Source organism: Mirounga leonina, unplaced genomic scaffold (assembly GCF_011800145.1).
Source record: "Mirounga leonina isolate KUSES-001 unplaced genomic scaffold, KU_Mleo_1.0 Mir_176, whole genome shotgun sequence".
NCBI lineage: Eukaryota > Metazoa > Chordata > Mammalia > Carnivora > Phocidae > Mirounga > Mirounga leonina.
Genome location: NW_023270454.1, coordinates 56,907,847 through 56,928,126, shown reverse-complemented (window position 1 = coordinate 56,928,126; position 20,280 = coordinate 56,907,847). Strand labels below are relative to the sequence as shown.

The 20,280-nt window shown below is 34.6% G+C and overlaps 1 protein-coding gene across 1 annotated transcript in view; it reads left to right on the top strand.

Annotated features, from left to right (window-relative positions):
• FAT4 (FAT atypical cadherin 4) overlaps positions 1-20,280 on the top strand; it is a 175,934-nt gene that overhangs the window by 76,551 nt on the left and 79,103 nt on the right. The window contains exons 3-4 of the mRNA XM_035023105.1: positions 14,588-14,849; positions 16,388-16,738. Of these exons, the coding sequence (XP_034878996.1) occupies positions 14,588-14,849; positions 16,388-16,738 (613 nt within the window). The remainder of the gene's footprint in view (positions 1-14,587; positions 14,850-16,387; positions 16,739-20,280) is intronic.

The window sequence follows — 20,280 nt, the reverse complement described above, 5'->3', positions numbered from 1 at the left end:
AGATCTTCATGAATTTATTTCTTTAACTTTAAAAGGTAAATAAATAAAAAAAAAAAAACAGGTGAATTTTAACAGCTAATAGCTAACATATAAATGTAAGGACTTAATTAAATTTTGACTAAATCTAAGGAAAAGTAAACAAAATAAAGCATAGATATTTAGATACTTATAGTTTTCTATTAAAAATTTTGGTGTTTTAAGTTTAGTATCTTCGACTCAATTTTATAAAGTGTAAAACAACAAAAACCCAGCTAAGTAAAACTAAAAATTAAATTGGCTTTATTTGATGATTCATGAATCAGGCAGCATCTCATCTAGCAATAAGAAAGGAGCTCCGCCAAGCTCTAGAAATGGAAATTTTTTTAAAGGCTAAAAGGGGATGGGAAAAGGAATTTATTAGCAAAGAATGCATTCTTTCAGGCAAGGTCACCTTCCCAAGGGGAACAGGGTGGATTATCTCACTAGTGCTGACCAGGTAATTCCATGTTGACTGGTTAAAGGTTACATTTCTGGAGGGGTGGGGGGTTTGAAATTGCAATTAAATAAGAATTACATCTTGGTTAGTTGACATGAGATTTAGCATAAGTGACTCCATTTGGGGATTTCTGTCTCCTTTTTACCAATTCCTCCCTTTTGATTGGACTCTCAGTTTAACTGTGAAATATGATACATATTTAAGGCATTAGCACCACTCACAGCTACCACTCAGTCATTCATACAGCTTTTGCCAGTCTTCTGTGTGGCATTCATAGGTCATGACTTTTTTTTTTTTTTTTTTTTTTTTTGCTTAATCTCTGTGATATTCATAGCCCACAACTTCAGGTTTACAGTTTTTAAGCTGGTCATTCTCTTCATTTCTTTTCTGATGTTCCAGTCTTAGAGAGATCATTTGCTTGGTGACTAGCAGCAGCAAACATGCATTTAAAACCTTTCAGAGAATACAATGTTCCAGGGAGATTACTATGATCATTATAAGCAGGATAATTCCCAACGTTTGGAATGTACTTCTTAGCCTGGTCCCCCAAACCAAATCAATCAAAATTAGGTAAATCAAAGAAAGACCCTGCTGAAGGAGTCACCTTTTTAAGCTAAGTGGCTTGCTCAGTGATCTCATTAAACTGAGTTTCAATTTCCACAAAAGTGTTAATCCAGGTGCAGCGGATGATGTTGGCCACAGCACAGATACCTTATCACTCAGCTAAAAAATATTCAAGGGACCAACTTTGTCTAGTGAGTCTAAGGATTTTTGTTGGGTGGCTATTGTTTTTGCAGATTGTGCAGTACTTTCAAGAGTTAAGGAGAGGCTTCTAATCATAGCCTCATTTACATTTACTCCCAACCAGAGAAGTAAGGCCCTGCCAAAGGAAGTGAATCCTAAATCATTAATTCCTTCTGGTAATTCCTTTCTAACTCAACAATGTAAATCTAGGGGAGTCGACCAGTGAGGTGTCTTTGTTTGTGGAAAGTTGGGGACACAGTTAGATAACCTAAGAGGCATTGCCTGGCTATGCACCAGCTATTTAGGCATTCATGGGTCCAAGGAGAATGATAACCACCACAGGAAAAAACAAAAAAAAAAAAAACAAAAAACAAACCCTGTAGGGGTATAAACCATTCTTAATAAGGTGGTACTGTTAATGGACGGATAGGAGTTTTAATGACAAATCCAGCGGTCTGAGAGGCAAAGCCTCCCTCCCTTAGCAATGGTGTGGGAGATACTGGTGATGGCATTATCTTTCCAGGCCAATGCCAGAGTAAAGGAAAGAAAGATAAGAGAGGGTTTTATGTTTAGTTAGAGTGTGAAGTCTTGATCTGGCATCTTGGGAAGAAGCTATCTACCTTGATGTCAGCTACGTCTCTTTCTAGTCAATTTGACTTGGAGGTTTCCAGCATTTGTACAAGACCAGATGTCAAGTGGAGTTTTCTTTAACTGTGAGATGTTTACCCACAAGTCCCTGGAGTTTGGCTGCCATCTGAGTAGTGAGCAGGACCTGGTACAGTCCTTTCCAAGGAGATTGAAGGGAAGTCTTTGTTCTTAGCAATTCCAAATCAGAAGGGTGAGAGAAAGTTGGAAATGGTACTTTGGTGAGATGTAGCCAGATATTTGAGAAAGCTAGAATTCAGGATCTAGTCCAATTTATAGGTATGTAACAAAACCTCAAAGACAACAAGTTTAGAATCTAATATCTAGAAAGGTGCAAACATAATTTTTCTTTCTACAGTTAGTACCATTTTAAAAAGATAATTGTAGTAAAACAAATTTGTTTGCATTATTTACAAAAGTGCATTATTTATGATTATTTACATAAGTGCAACAGAAGTAGTGACTGACCATAAAAGGTTTTTAAGAACTTTGCTGTATCCTTAGAAGCAAGGTCCCAGGCCAGTTTTTCCAAAGGGCTTTTTTTTGGCTCCATAAAGTCAACCTCAGTTCCTTAAAACTGTTTGATCATATGTGAATCTACACACATCTCTCTCAAATATGACATTCCAGTTAAGCCTGGGTAATATAACCAATATTTCCAATTGTGTCCTGTTAAAGGAAAATAGATTCTCATTTAATTTGTGCAAATAACTATATTGCCATGAAACAACTATATTGCCAGAAAAAAATAGTTTCTGAATTCTGGAGGGATCAGGTAGGGAGAAAAAGAAAATGCTTTATCTTTGTTCACAAAGGTATACTTTACCAGTCTTCTATAAGCCATAGCAAAAAGAGAAAAAGAAACAAAAAGAAAAAAAAAAATGTTTCTTATATCTGATAAAACAAAACATTAAAAACCAGCAATGTTTTAAACAAAAGTCATGCAGAATTATAATCATCCTCCTTAGTTCTTTCAGTCTGATGTAATTAATACTTGTTCCACTTGAATCCAGCTTTTTCATTAGCTCCGAAAATTCTTACCCCTTTCAGTTTTGTTTTGTTTTTGTTTTAAAGTTATCAGAAACCTGTATTTTGGAGTACTTTCCATGAGTCTTCTTGAAGATGAAGCACTTTTTCCAAAGTATCAGAATGAAAAAACTGTCTATAAATGACAAAAGACTTAAAAATGGCCATGATTAAAAATCTGATGCGAGTTCACTATAATTCACAAGGAAATGTGTGTAAAATATTACATATCATTTTAAGATAACAACTGGAATTATGACTGAAAACATATGCCAAGACATATCAGATTTCCAAGAATTTTACATTATTTCTGGAACACATAACTTATACCTATACAACATAAAAATGCTTTAGTATTATTTCTTATTTGACAATGTTTCCCACATAATTTAACATATCAAATAAACTTAATTACTTTCAATGACTTAATATCTTTTTATAAGGAAAGAGACCAAATCTTTTTTTTTTTTTTAAGATTTTATTTACTTGACAGAGAGAGAGAGACACAGCGAGAGAGGGAACACAAGGAGGGAGGAGTGGGAGAGGGAGAAGCAGGCTTCCCCTGGAGCAGGGAGCCCGATGCAGGGCTCGATCCCAGGACCCTGGGATCACGACCTGAGCTGAAGGCAGACGCTTAACGACTGAACCACCCAGGTGCCCCAAGACCAAATCTTTTGAGATGTTTCAGGGACCCTCTTGAAAATCCCAAAGTTAAATCAAGGTCAAAAATCTTCGTTTAGAATTTGATTTTTAGGAAGGTTGTCAAAAAATATCAAAAGGCTTTAAGACCATAGGTCACTATGAAATAATATTCAGTTATCTATTTAACCAAAGTGACAATTAAAGACTTCATAGGCAAATATAGAAGACTTCATGGTTCTGAGTAAAACTTAATTCTTTTAATATTGAGAGTCCTAGGCTTAAGTAATCAAAGACTTGACAAAAACAACACAGGAAATTATTTTGATGAAACACGGAATTCTTGTTTTTTAGGTATATTACTTTGAAAGGTAAGGAAATCCTTTTTTTTTTTTTTTTTTAAGATTTTATTTATTTATTCATGAGAGACAGAGAGAGAGAGGCAGAGGGAGAAGTAGGCTCCCAAGGAGCAGGGAGCCCGATGTGGGACTCGATCCCAGGACCCTGGGATCATGACCTGAGCCGAAGGCAGACGCTTAACCATCTGAGCCACCCAGGCGCCCGGAAATCCTTTTATAATCTCCAAGAAGAGCAGACCATTGGACCAAGAAGACTTTGTCCTTTTAACAGACAGAAAACCAAATTCTGATTTTACACCAGCTTACTTTTGATATTAGAACTCATTTGCTTAATTAAATTCATTCTGATCTTAGCCAGAGTTGATCACACATAAAATTCCTTTTCCTCATTATTTTTAGTGGTTTTAGTTAGATATATTAGGATTTTTCACTCTTAGAAGCCTTTGATTTCTAATGAAAACTACGAAGTAAGCAATTATGAACTGTCTTTTATATTAGCATTCTGTGGATTGGCAGACTTATAAAAACTTTTTTATAATTTCTAGAAACATGTACTTTCTCAAAGAAAATTTCTCAACATGGCATAAAACATGTTTGCCAATGAAACTATCTTTAGTTTCTCTGTAAAAGGAAGCTAAAAGTGGATAAGCTTATGTTCAATAACATGTTTCAGTATTTTATTTTATTTGTAAATGATCTGGATATTATTCAATGGCTATAACTTGACTCATAACTTAACCTAGCAAAACCTTAAACTTTCAGGTTACCAAAAAATTTGGGAAACCTAAAAAGTTTACCTAAAACTTTTTATACTACTTATATCTATTTTATTTACTTGTTAAACAATTACATTTAGATTACTTATGAAAATTTCATCATGGCAAGTTATTTTTATTGCTGACAAATTTATAACAGAGATAACAAAAACTTATTTGATTAATCTAGGTAAAGTAAAAATTGTATGACTGCATTATATTCAATGTTGAAAACTCTAAGGACATGTATATTTTAATTAAAATAACAAATTAGTTTTAATTGAATGTTTTAATATTGAACATTTTCCCAGATTACATGAACCCAAAAAGCATTTGGGCTAGTTTGCATTATATTTTTGAGAATTTTTGTGAATATTAAATTTATATAAGCTCATATTTATTTAAGCCAATTAAATGTAGCTCTTTCACCAATTAATTTTAGTAATACCATCTGGAGGCAGAGGTGGTAGAATTCGCTACCACCAGATGGTATTATTAAAATTAATTTATATATATATATGTGTGTGTGTGTGTGTATATATGTATATATATATATACACTCACATAAACATACAGAAAGAGAGATATTGGGGCACCTGGATGGCTCAGTTGATTTAGCAACTGACTCTTGGTTTCAGCTCAGGTTATGATCTCAGGGTCATGAGATTGAGCCCTGTGTCAGGCTCCGTGCTGTGGGGAGTCAGCTTGAGATGCTTTCCTCCTTGCTCTTCCCTGCCCCCCTCTCTACTCCACCTGCTCGCCCTTGCTCTCTTTCTAAAATAAATAAATAAGTAAATAAGTAAATAAATAAATAATAAAATCTTAAAAAGAAGAGAGACATTATAGCTTCTATATACTTAATATTTCCCATTAGCTCAAATTCTAAATTACTTCCTTTTTTTTTTCTGATAAGAATTACCTCTCCAAAGTTCATACATTAACACTTAGATCTTGAAGGCACAGTGAAGAATGCAAGTTATAAGCTTTTAAAGATAAATAGGAATGTTTTGGGATTGGTAAAAAAGAGTAAATGAACTTTCAACTGCCTCTAGAGCTGGATTTTTAGTTTTGCAAAGATTTGTAAGATAAGGACAGTTGCTCTCAATTCCTCAAAGAATTGGGTTGCAACTTAAATGACATCATAGGTTGATTCACCCATAAATCCTTTTACAAGGGCTTTAGAAGGTTTTTCTTTCCCTCTGGATTCATAGTTTTGTTTTAGCTTAGGGGAGAAAGTCTAAAAAAAATTCTTTTAGGCTCTGGAATTTGGCCAATTTCTGACCACAGAGCTACTTTTTAGTTTTAGCTGGGACAAATAGTAAATATTTCTGGCAGTATTGTATAACCCCTTGGACTGAAGAGGTGTCCCCAAAGAGGATGCATAAGATATTTTGTTTTCCTCCTTCTACTGGGTGCTACAGGCAGAGATCTGGGAGAGCTGACTCTGGCAAGAATTATCACTCTTAGCTGGCTTCCACTAGTTTTTTCAGGATCCCATCTGTAGCTCTGGTATTTACCAGAATTTGGCTAGGTTTTTCATTATTTTTAACTTTAGTTTTCCCTTGGCTGTTTAAGACAATAGCAAAAGTTTACCAGAAAATCCCTCAGAGTCCCATCAGCTTTGGAAAAGTCCCATCAACTTTGGGAGATCCCCATTAGCAATGGGCCCTCCTTCAAGAGTAGACGTGTGGTGTCTGTAAGGTCATTAACTTGGCAGATTTTTTGCTTATGGTCACATAAAGGAAATTCAGACAGAGGGTTACTAGAATGTATACTCAAATAGAGGATAGAGGGAAGCAGCAAGACTTACATTAGCCTTACGTTTTTTTGTTTGTTTGTTTTTAGGTACCTTTTATACCTTGAATTTTTCATTAGCCTTTTGAAACAAATCTTTTAATGAAGCTATTTTGGAATTCTGAAGACTTTCAGAGGTTTTTGTATGCCAATTAAAATAGGTATTCCATTCTGTTTCTTTGATTTGGGAGTCCTCGCTTTTAAATGCACTTCTTAAATGATCTTACCTAATTGGAATGTTCCTTATAATGGCCACTGTAATTCTAGGTTATAATTACTTGAGGGCTGATGGCAGTTTGGTAGGACCGTAGGCACAATTGGGGTTTAGCCCACATTTTCTGTCCAGCCATATCTAGCTGCTAATTGGGTGTGACTCACTTATCTGCCCAGCCATATCCAGGGCTCCCAACCTGAGAGATACCAAACCAAGTTCTCGGGACACAAAACAAGCTTAGGAAGATTTAGTTATTTTTATAAATATTTATCTCTTCCAGGACCATAATCCTTAGACATAAAATAACCAGGTGGGTAAGAAGGTAGCAGAAATTCTTTAGATTTTAAGCATCTCATTTTTATTATAATTACTTTTTTCAGATAAGCCTTTGGGTCTCTCAGAACCAAGCTAATACCTAAAAGGGATGTGCCTCTGGGTTGGTGATTGTACAGTGTTTCACAGGGTACCTCATTGCATGGAAATTTGCTTGAGATTGGCAGGAGACCTGGTGTCAGTTTCACTCATTCCATGACGAACTTATTCTATTACAAGAGTCTTTGATTTAGGTGGTAAGCATCACAATAGCTTTTAAGTGCTTGACAAATGCCCACCAATTTTTGCAGCTTTTTGGCCTCTGAGACCCCTGTTAGCAATAGCCTTTATCTACATAAAACAAGACAAACATGTGCCTCTTAACATGCCAGCAGTAACCAGAAGATGTTATTGCAGACTGGCCAAGAGAAGGCTGTATGCAACACCGGCATTTCCCAGTGTAGATTAAAGCAACAGACTCCAGCAAATGGGGACTGTGGACTGGAACTGGGGAAAAGACTAAACCAGAAAACTCCAATAGAAAACTACAATCTGGACACTGCAGATTGTAGGTGGGGAAAGGGATTCCAGTCTACTGGGGGATTGCAGACTAAATCAAGAGCTGGGGACTAAGGTTTTGGATAGAAGCATCTGCCTAGCTTGGGCTGACTCAGTAAGTCTTGGAATGGAAGGCCAATTAGGTTGGGAGCTCCACACAAAGAGAGCAGTGCTCAAAACCAAGAGTAACTTACCCAACATCCTCAGAAATAGCTAGAAAGACAGTGAACTCAAAGGAGTTCCTGGGGTCCTGAACCTGTGTTTCTTGTCCGTGAAGCTATTGAAAGTCTTTTTTAGACTTGACACTGCCACCAGATCTGTTACACAACACAAATTCAACTGAGTAAATTTACAAATTGGCTTTATTCAACAGCTCATGAATCAGGCAGCAGCCCATTTAACGAGAGAAAGGAGCTCTGCCCATCTGTAGAAAAGAAATGGTTTTTAAAGGCTAAAAGGGGGTGGAAAATGAAATTATTATCAAAATGTATTTTTTTAGACAAGGTCACCTTCCTAAGGAGAACAGAAAGGGTCTATTGAGTAGATTACCTAACTAGTACTGACAAAATAATTCCATGTTGACTGGTTAAAAGTTACATTCCTAGAGTTCAAACTGCAATTAAATTCAGTATTAAGTCTTGGTTTGTTGACATGGGGCTTAGCACAAGGGACTCCATTTTGGGCCTACTATCTCTTTTTTAACAATTGAGAAAAATTTTTTCCAAATTCTAGCTACTATTAAAAGTTATGTGACTACTTATATTATTATTGATAAGAGATGTCATCAGCTATTATTTAGGAAACACTTCATTTTCTTAAAGCTCATCACTGATAATATATATTTGGAAAGCTCAATTCATAAACTTTGATTAACTCTCATTTAGAAAAGTAGTAAACCTATGATCCAGCAATTGCACTGCTAGGTATTTACCAAAAGAATACAAAAATACTAATTTGAAGGGAGACATGCATCCCAATATTTATAGCAGCATTATCAACAATAGTCAAACTATGGAAAGAGCCCAAATCTCCACTGACTGAAGAATGGATAAAGAAGTTGTGGTTTATTATATATAGGAATATATATATATATATATATATATATATATATATATATGTTTATATATATATATATAATAATATATTACTCAGCCATAAAAAAAATGAAGTCTTGCCATTTGTAATGACATGGGTAGAGCTAGAGAGTATTATGTTAAGCAAAATAAGTCAGTCAGAGAAAGACAAATAATATATGATTTCACGCATATGTGGAATGTAAGGACCAAAACAAATGATCATAGGGGAAAGAAAGAGAAAGAAAAACCAAGAAACAACTCTTAACTATAGAGAACAAGCTGATAGTTACCAGAGGGGAGGGGGTGAGTGGGATGGTGAAATAGGTGATGGAGATTAAGGAGGGCACTTGTGATGAGCACTGGGTGTTGCATAGAAGTGTTGAATCACTAAATTGTACACCTGATACTAACACTACACTGTATGTTAACTAACTGGAATTTAAATAAAAACCAAAAAAGAAAAAACAAAAAAAAATGTGAAGAGTTAAAAAAAAAAAAGGAAAACAGTTAAAAAAAAAAAAAGGAACCCATGCAATTGGTACAAGACGATTCACATTAAAGACATGTAACTGTAGTGACTCTCATTGGCTATACTTTCTGTAGGACTAGGACAAAGAAACCTCCTTTTTAAGTGGTTTATTCAAAGAGTGAAGCAATAATCATGTAAATTATAATAAATATATATCCTAATGGAATATACTATTCTTTTAAGAACTGATTATTTGAAAGAGATGCTATGATGTTGATACTGTTATAATTTTATATCCCTCTCTATTTTTTTCAAGTTATGACAAATAAGGGTTTCTACAAATACAGTGCTGTCTGCATATTTAAGTTTCTCCATCTAACTTTTTTGTGTGTGTTTGTGTGTATGAGTGCACATAATTGCATTGCCTTCAAGTTTATCTTTTGAGATATATTTATATTTACAATGAGATCTGAGGAAAGCTGGGAAGATACTTATGTGTCTAGGTATTTATATCAACATTGTTTTAGTGTACTTTGTTTTATTTCTATTGAGCTTCATTTTTTAAGTTTTAAAAGAAGTGTAAGTACCATGCAGTTGTTATCACTTAGACATCCTAGTATGAAAAACTACTGAGGGGTGCCTGGGTGGCTCAGATAGTTAAGCGTCTGCCTTCAGCTCGGGTCATGATCTCCAGGTCCTGGGATCAAGCCCCGCATCGGGCTCCTTGCTCAGCCGGGAGTCTGTTTCTCCTTCCTCTGCCTCTCCCCACTGCTCCTGCTCTCTCTCTCTCTCTTGCTCTGTGTCTCTCTGTCTCAAATGAATAAATAATTAAAAAAAATGCTTTAAAAATAAAACCTACTGAAATGTAAGATGATTATATCTAGGATATGCAAGAAGTGCATCTGGGGTGAGACAAGGTGTGGAGTTAAAGGGCAGGAAAGTGTAATGTCGTGCAGAAGAAATAGACCAGAGAAATGGAGGAAGGGTTATTTGAAATTCAGGGGGAGGTAGGGATGCTGACAATTTGTGCAAAGTGTGACTGCCTGAAGGCATAAAAATCACCAAGTACTTTGTGATCAGATCTGTTGGTGGGGGAAGGGAAAGGCAGGAGAGGATGGGAGGGAGGAAGTAGGTTTACCTACAATTTTAAAAGAAAGGAGGACTTTTTTGTAAAACTGCTTTTGAACTATGATTTTTTAAAGATTAAGCTCATGAGGTTGCTGTCCTTCTTGAATACATTTTCTCTTAAAAATTTTAGTAGCTTTTAAATGATCACTATTTCAACTCATGATGTGAGGAATCAACATTTCTCTGGCCTTATGCCCAATAGAATGGATACCTCAGCTTTCTATGGCCTTCAGAATCATTAGCTGTTTCCTTTTTTGAGTAGCTTGCAATGAATTAATATTAATGCTTTTAGATAAACCTTCATCCTATTTTCTACTCTATCCTCAACTTTTTACCTCTTAGTTGATTTTTTTTTTAAGAGAGAGAACTGGGGGAGGGGCAAAAGGAGGGGGAGAGAATCTCAAGCAGACTCCATGTCCAGCCCAGAACCAATGTAGGGCTTGATCTCACGACCCTGAGATCATGACCTGAGTCAAAATCAAGAGGCGGATGCTTAACGGACTGAGCCACCCAGGTGCCCCTCTTATTTGAATTTGAAATACACACACACACACACACACATTTGAAATGTTTTCTCTCTTACTAAGTCATGGCTGTTTTCTTTCTTCATCTAGTTTGAATAAGACTCAATATTGAATGAAAGGGTTTTCTTTTACTTTGTAGTTAGCATTAAATTTTCCCACAACTATCCAGTGGACTGGTTTTAAAAGATTAATAGAATTATTTAAAATACTAATAAATATGTAGGTCATTAGCAAACTATACATCAATACATTCTTTATTATTTATACGTTTTTCTTTAATTGCTAAATCAAACATAAAAATATTAGTATGTTAGAGAAATTCTAGTAAGGCACTGGAGAATAATGCCTGGGTAAAGGAATTGGTTTTAGGAAGAAACATGTACATGTTGAACTTAATTTAAATATCATTTGAAACATATGTTGGATCAAGATACACATCTTTCAGAAGCACATGACTTTGTCAGTCTCTTGTTTCCTTTTATAAACAGAATTATTATGCTTGTAATGGGCCAGGATACTCAAGCTTTGTTTCATGGTACCGTACTTGTTTTTGAAAATACTACTTAAGGTTATAAAATGCATTTGCAATTTATAGCTATTTACTTTTAGAATTCCTTCCATGTGCTTTTGTCTCTGTGGTTCCTCAGGAGGGTAGAATATTTTTAACCAGCATTATTTCCACCACACTGCTGCTGAAATACGATATTTGTTTCTCGTGGTATTGCTGATACTGCATATTTTGGATATTAAATAAATAGACTTTTCAAAAGACCTAATTAAATCATTACTCTTGGCCAGACATTTTCAGACATTCACCAGAACTATTAATTCACTGCATCAGCTGATTTTGAATATAAAAAACTGTTTTATCAACATAATTTGATGCTTTTGCTTCTGTTCAGAAGAATTATCATAACTTAGGAGCATTAATTATGACAGTTATTTTGTGGACAGGACATCTCTAAATTTCAAACCATTTGTGTAATAGCTTTCAATATGTTTTTGTTTCTTTGCCTTCCCCTAATTTCCAAATAATTGCCATTTTTAATAGGTCAAAATTGAATGTAGCTGTTTTTATACCTGGACTGCTTTACTAGACTAATGGAACTTAGTGAAACAGAATAAATAGTACAGAATGTAGTCAGATTAAAAGTCTAAAATTCTTATTGAATGTTTTTGTTAAACCATTCCATTACAATAAATATGTTAGCTACCCCATGTACACCTGAATATACAAGATACATGTGGTATTGTGTTAAGCTCAGCTATTCCATTACTAAATTAAAAGGTGCTTTGAGGCATTGACTTTACTAAATTTTAAGATTGGCTTGGAGAATGCAGTACAAAAATGTAGCAAATGCCACTAAACATGTATTTTGAAAGAGTATTTTTGCCTTTGACTGTTAGAAATCATGCCCTTATACGTTTGACCATGAAGGATGAAACATATCTAATCTGTGAAGGAAAGAATGGAAACCGTGGGTACCATAATCTCCTGGCATACCAGCCTTATAGTCCTACACATCCTAAATTTATGTTCTTCCCAATATCTTTCTTGAGAGTTCTTAGCCTGGATATTTTGATAAGTAAATTTCTAGAGGTTAATAATCGTAAAGAGCATGCTTATTTTATGTAAGTATATTTAAATCAAAAAGGAATTTTTGGAAGTCAATGATTCCAACACTAATTATACCTCAGTGTCAAAATGCAACAATTACATACAATAGGAAATCAGAAAACATACTTTTCCTGGGATATATAGCAACTCAGTTGTATTTTTATTTAAAGTATTCATTTACAGGAATCTATCCTCAAATGCACTTAACCCATTACATAAAAACAGAAATAAAAATAACAGCTAACATTGTCATATACTTTCTGAAGGATCATTCTAGGTTTTTTACATGTATGAACTCATTCAGTCTTCACAATGGCCCAGTGTGGCAGGTAATGTTATTGTCCTGATTGCACTGATAAAGAAACATCAGCTCAGAGAGGCTAAGTATAAGGCCCAAGGACACACAATTAACAAGTGGCGGAGCAGATTCAACCCCCAAAGCATCAGATCTCAACCAGTACAGTGTATAATATTTAACTCAATATTTTAATTATAATATACATAATTAAGAAACATCTAAATCACACTGCTTGTAATTTCAACATTGGACTGTCATGTTTATAATATATTTAATATATAATATATTTTAAAATAAAATACATATAATGTATTTTAAAAATACTATGAGGTTAGCATTCCCCATCATCAAATCCAGATGGGTTCTTTACTTTAAATTCTTTTTTTTTTTAAGATTTTTAATTTATTTATTTGACAGAGAGAGACACAGCGAGAGAGGGAACACAAACAGGGGGAGTGGGAGAGGGAGAAGCAGGCTTCCCGCCCAACAGGGAGCCCAATACGGGGCTTGATCCCAGGACCCTGGGATCATGACCCGAGCCAAAGGCCGACACTTAATGACTGAGCCACCCAGTCACCCCTTTACTTTAAATTCTTCTAAATTTCTTTTTTTTCTTTCTTTTTTTTTTTTTCCACTTTGCTAAGATCTACTCTTTCTTGAAGCCTTCCCTTTAACCTCAATTAGTGCCTATGAAGTGATGTGCTTAAACAGCGTTGGGCACTTAAACACGTGAAGAATGCTGTGTTTTTCTCAACCTTTCTGTGTCCTCTGCCAACTTTCTAGTTTAGACTTCAAAGTTCTGAGGGCCACCGCTCAAAGATCTAAGAGTACATAAGAAATCACCCCTGCTTTCATTTTACAGAACATGGACTTGGAACCTACAAAGAATACAGATTGTAGAGAGTTTCACCTTGAGGAACTGAAGCCCCAGCCTCTTGGGGCCAAACTTTACTCACTCTTTGCCTTCTCCGGTCTCTCCCCACTCTAGTTCTTCCTACAATATCAAGAACCTTGAGAGATTGCTTCCAATTAAAACAAGATTAATATTTTCTTGGCCATAAAATTCAAGGCAGTTTGTGTTGCAGTTGAGATTCTCAAAAATATACCCATAACCTAACATGTTAGTTTGACCTTCTTCTTCCATTCTTCATTTAAACTCTCCACTCTAACAAACTGTTTAACAGTGAGTAATCCAGACATATCATTCTCCTTCCCTCTCATTTTTGCTTAAACTGAAATGTTTCCTTAGTCCTTGCTTAAAAAAAAAATTCTACAAGCCCCAATTCAGCTCCATATATACTCTCCTTTATTATCTTCCCTAAAGAAATCAACTCAAAATAATCCATCTCTCTTCTTGGTTCTTACAGTGTCTATGGCAAGCCTCCGCCACTTAGCACTTGTCTCATTTAATTACCTTCTCATGCTGAATCAGAAGGACCATGAGCTCAGAGTCAGGCAGACTTGGGTTTGAAATCCACACTAACACTTGCAGTGTGACTATGTGTAAGTTAACCAGCATCTCGGAACCCAGTGTCTTCATTTGTGAAATGGCACCTCATGAAGTTGTGAACTGAAGTGAGAGGATGCATACATAGTGCTGTCACAGTGCCTGGCACAGAGCCATCCTTCAGCAAATCCTCTGGTTATGCGGTTAATAGTAGTAGTGTCATTTGTATTTTCTGTAGCGACAACTTGACTCCTTTCTATGTGTACATTTTATGAGTTAAAACATATATATAGCTAATACTGATGGCTGAGATTTTCTGTGTTATTTAATGGATAAATGGTGAAAGATGATGTAATATACTACTTTGGTTTGTTATCTTTTGAAATCTTTTAGTATCTTATCAAATAAAGCCAAAAGCCTCACTTTGTCGAATACATACTCAACATAAGAAATGGTGCCCTTTACTGTTGTACTTCTAACAACTGAGATGCGGGTCTTTTCCTCAGGGTGCAAATGCTCTGGTCACATACACTATCATTAGTGGAGCTGATGACAGTTTCCGCATTGACCCTGAATCTGGAGATCTGATAGCAACCAAGCGGTTGGACAGGGAACGCCGTTCCAAATATTCTTTGCTGGTTCGGGCAGATGATGGTCTTCAATCCTCAGATATGAGAATTAATATCACTGTCAGTGATGTGAATGACCACACGCCCAAGTTCTCCAGACCTGTGTACTCTTTTGACATCCCAGAAGACACAACCCCAGGTAGGTGGCACACCCTTAAGTATGTTTTGCAAAGATCGCTTTTGACTACAATTATGGACCATGTTTTGCCTGCTCTTAATTAGTGACTAGTTTTTACCATATGCTGCTAGGTATAAAAATATATGTGCTAGGTATTTTAGTCTGTTAATTAACCACCTTCAGTACAGTTCCCCCCCAAATTGCTAGACTTTTAAGAACAAATGAGGTTAGCAATTCATCTGATTACCAATTACAAATACTTCTGTTTCTGAAAGTATTTGTGATGAGTTGTTAATTTTTTTGGCAACAACAGTTTTGATACTGTTTTCCCACTTTATACTCTGTGATATTTTACAGCCCATTTAAACATTTTATGTGTTAATATCATTTCTAAATGCTGACTTCTAAAAAATGGTCATATAATATGTAGTTTGCTACCTCTGCATCCATTCTGAGTCAATATACTTCAGAAAGGCATTTGCAAGACAAGACTACATCTTTATTTTTAACATATTTTAATTGGTTATAAAAATTAAAATAAATGGATATTTTAAAAATTCTAATATGATTATAGTGTTATGTAGACAAAGCAGAAAGAAAAGCACATGAAAATCTGTGAATACTAGCTCTAACACTTAGAGCCTGTGTGGCCCAGGGCAAGTTCATTCATTACTCTTAGCTTCAATTTTACCTTCTGTAAAATGGAAACAATAATTCCTGTTAGAATTAAGGTAAAGGTTAATTCAGAGAATACATCATATATACCGTAGCTAACATGGGGCTTAGGAATTAGCATGTACCCAGCAAGTGTTAGTAGAATCTCGTCCTGAATTGTCAGCTTGCCTCTTTGAACATATTATGTTGTGATTGTTGAGTTTGAGTACTAAAGATCCATATTTCTGGTGTGTGTTTGCTTCATTTCCATTATTGGAAATTCTTATCTAAAATTGAAATTTTATTCCGAATTACATTTGGAATGATTTTGCGTAATAAGGCATATGTTGTGGAAACTCATTTGACAAAGAAATTAAATATTTATAGACTACTTCTTACTGCAGTTTTCCCTTCACTCCCCAACATGAGTTGTGCAAGTCCTTCATGAAATTATCATCACATTTATTTCTGCCTTAATTATAGCACTGACCACACAAGCTATCAAGTGATATCCACTGAGCTTAAGTCTGCATTATTTCTGGGGACCCCTACTTCCTGATACTAGCAATGGGCCCCAATATATGTTCACTGCAATCACCAATATGTTCACGAATTGGTAGTGCCAGGCAGAAAAATAGTGTCAGAAGTATTATTTCTCCAGAACATTTACACTGTAACATAAAATTTACTGAGTATTTAATATGCTATATGTTTTGTTAATATTTGGGAAGGTTGGTATCAGTGTTAATATAGAAATCTGCAGACTGTTGTATTCACTATATTTTCATAGGGATTCTCTAGTTAAAATATTTTCCTGTACAAATAAAATTTGTTGGTGTCTGAATATATTCTCTTAGTAATACCCTTATCCCATTAATTTTAGGCTATTAATTTTTTTTTGATAGGTTCTTTGGTAGCAGCTATTTTAGCTACAGATGATGACTCTGGTGTGAATGGAGAAATTACATATATTGTGAATGAAGATGATGAAGATGGCATATTTTTCCTGAATCCAGTTACTGGAGTCTTTAATTTGACTCGAGTATTAGATTATGAAGCACAGCAATATTATATCCTTACTGTTCGAGCTGAAGATGGTGGGGGACAATTTACTACCATTAGAGTTTATTTTAATGTACTAGATGTAAATGATAACCCACCTGTTTTCAGCTTAAATTCATATAGCACATCTTTAATGGAGAATCTACCTCTAGGATCTACTGTTCTTGTGTTTAATGTTACCGATGCAGATGATGGTATGTACTTTATTTTATACACTTAAAAATTTATTAAAAATGTCCACAGATTTATATTATTTTTATTTACTGTGTTCAGTTGTCACAAAGAGGGACAGATTTATGATTTAACTATAGAGGATTAAAATTAAGTGCTTTAAGCTTATTAGAAGGATGAACTTAGGTATCTACCATGATTATTTTTGTAATCTGGTCAGTTAATAAATGAGTACTATCAAATGGAAAAAAAATAAGTGCTTTATCAGTTAAATTCTTATTTATAACAGTTACACAGCATGCACTGTTATCATTCTATAACCTTTATTTCCGTTTTTACAGTATCACAGCTTAATAACGTAGAAGTCATAAAACAGCTTTTTACTAGTTTTTTGTCAGATTAATAAAAATATTTGTTTGTATATATTATTTTAACATAAAAAGGATAAAATTTGGAAGCAAAAGGAAAACGAGCATTTTAAAAAATACTTAATGCATAATTAGTTTTAAATTTCTGACTGAAAAGTTCTAATAATATTCTAGGAAGCTTTCATGCTTGATTCAAAGGACAGTCTCAGATCTCTTTAATTTATGCTATATAATCAAGTTGAGATTTTGCTTTAAAGCTAGACTTCACATGTGTTTGATTTTATTTATTGCAAAAGCATTTGACAAACTTTCTTTTAAAATATAACTCTCAAAAAATAAAATAAAATATAACTCTCCTGGTCTTTCTTCTAAGATGTGTTTGTCAATACACATATCGGATAATACAGGACTAGAGATAACATTGTGCAGATTATCAGTCTTTAACTGAACTGTTTGGAAAGTTAATACCTTGTTTCCCCTTTTATTGGATGAGTTCAATGTCCTATCGCTTGAGAAAACAAGGGGCAGAACTTTAAAGAGGAAATAGGTTTCTAGCTTGAAGATATGCTTAGTGACATGGGCCTATCAATCTTAATTTAGAATTTCCTGATTCTTACTGACTTGGATGAATGACTAAAGTAATTTCAGAATACCATCCTATCTCAACATTCTCCTCTATACTTACATAGACGATCCTTTCAGGATTATCTACAAGTGTCCCTGAGAAAGATATGAGGGGCAAAAAGCACAGTATTTTATATATGTTTCAATTCATAAAATTGGAAATACTTTCTTCAGAATTCATGAAGGGCATTGTGAAGTTTTCCCCTTTTATGTTTAAGTAGTTAATACTGGTCACAGGAATATATATAAAAATAGAAGAATCTGTAATACTAGTACTACTACTGTTGCTAGTAATATTAATAAGAATAACAGAAATTTGTGGCATATTTAGTAAGTAACCAGTCTAGGCCTAAGAACATTGCTCACCCTGTTTCACGTACATCAGCCCAGCTCAGCTCAATTAGACTTTGTAGACAATTGAGCTTAATCTCTATTTTGGGAGTTGATTTCTCTATTATAACCTTAGTTTATCTGCTCCCTGGATATGAATATCTTATTTGTCCTTGTGACTGGTCCTGACTTTTCTGTAGTGAAGAATTTTCTGCCATGTTTCTTTGTGATTCATTATTATGCATTATAGAGAGACCGTTGTTTCATAGGATTGTGTGCGTCTCTGGGCTAAATTATATTTATCCTCATACCTTCAATTATCGGGAACTGAAAAATAGCAAATAAGAAACTTTCTTTGTGAAAATCTGCTGGAATATTCCACACACACATATGCACAGACATACATTAACCATTGACTTCTACTTACTTTTCATGCATTTTTTTCCCTTTAATTGTGTTTGTGTTGGGTAAAAAGTGTCAAGCTACATTTTTCCATTGTTTTAGTTTTGAATACTTTTATCAGTGTAATTTCCTGTACCTTGACCTAAAATATAGGACATGGTTCCTATTCTTTCTGAATTTCAAGGATTGTGATAAGACTGTACAAGGGTAACCTCGCTTATTTAAAATTGCCAACTTGGTCACACTGAATAGTTCTCAAAGTATTTCACAAACAGTATTATTTAGACATTTTTTTAAAATAACAAATTCATCTTGGGGCACCTGGGTGGCTCAGTCGGTTAAGCATCTGCCTTCGGCTCAGGTCTGAAGGGTCCTGGGGTCAAGCCCCGCATTGGGCTCCCTGCTCAGTGGGTAGCCTGCTTCTACCTCTTCCTCTGCTGCTCCCCCTGCTTGTACTCACTCTATCTCTCTGTCAAATAAATAAATAAAATCTTAAACCCCCCCCCAAAAAAAAAACAAATTCATCTAATCTCTGATCAAAAGTTTCCTGATGAGGAAATATTATCATCTGAAGAAATTTTATATAAAAATAAAATTACTATTTTCTGTTCCCTATAACCAGATTCAGAGTTCAACATCAAATTTGAGATTACAGAATCTTTTAATAAGAATAGGTCAAATATCTTAACTATTTTCATAAGATAAATAGTGTATGTATTAATCTCAAGGCTTCCCTATATACAGTGTAAAAAGTATTATATTGAGGCAAACTTTTATAAACTTAACTTCATGGAAATATACTGGCTTTGATAATTATTATGTTATTATCCTAGAAATAAATGCATATGCTCTTCAAAATATTGGGAGTCATAGAGTGTTCTGAGAATAATGCAATGGTAATGCTGAATAAGTTCACCTGTCCATGCTTGGTACAATTGCAGGTCATTCAAATGAAAGGAGTTTCATATTCCGGTGACTTGGTGACCTTGTTGGAACTGCTTAAAGATGCATAAAGATGAATGCTGTCTGAAGCAGTTCCATGGGTTACAGCTGTGTGATACGTAGACAAATGCTAGCTTATCGTAGCATAATTAGACAACGTTTTCGAACTGTAAATGAATACACACATTTCATAACAGAATTATATACCTATAGTTATGTGCTATATTTCCTGGAACTAAATTATTCCTGAGACTGAAAAAAAAAAAAAAAAAACCAACACAACCACACACACACAATAAAACTTTCAGAAGGAATCATGTGACTAAACCACTTTCAGAACATTGAACACAAATGGTTAGAAGTATGAACAGTTTTAAGTTTAAAGACCTGGTGAGCTATAAAACACCACTAAAGTCAAATTCTGATACTTATGGGTAGATTACAGATTTTAAAATAATGTATGTACTGTTTCATGATTTGAATATTTGATGCAAAGAACAGAGAAAGACAAATGGTCTGGCCTCTCTATTTTTTTGGACACTACAAATGTTTCTATCTATCCACATCTCTTTTCTAGCTGTAGAGCACATGCCCAAAGTCATTTAGATTTGTCAGAAATGAAAAGTTCTTTTCTTTACAGTAAAGTAAATATAAGCGGCTTTTGTGGCCTGTAATTGTAACAATAAGGATTCATGAAGTTCCTGAGATGAGAGCTGTTTTTTCGATGGTGTGGCAGTATTTTGTACAGGAGTTGTTATATTTTTATGTTTATATTCTCAAAGATGATTGTTATTGTGAGTTCATTGGAATGGTATTTAATATCTGTATCTGTCATTTTGAATTTGAATATAAAATCAAATTTTTCTTTTTTCATAATTCTTGTTAAAGTTTAATATTTA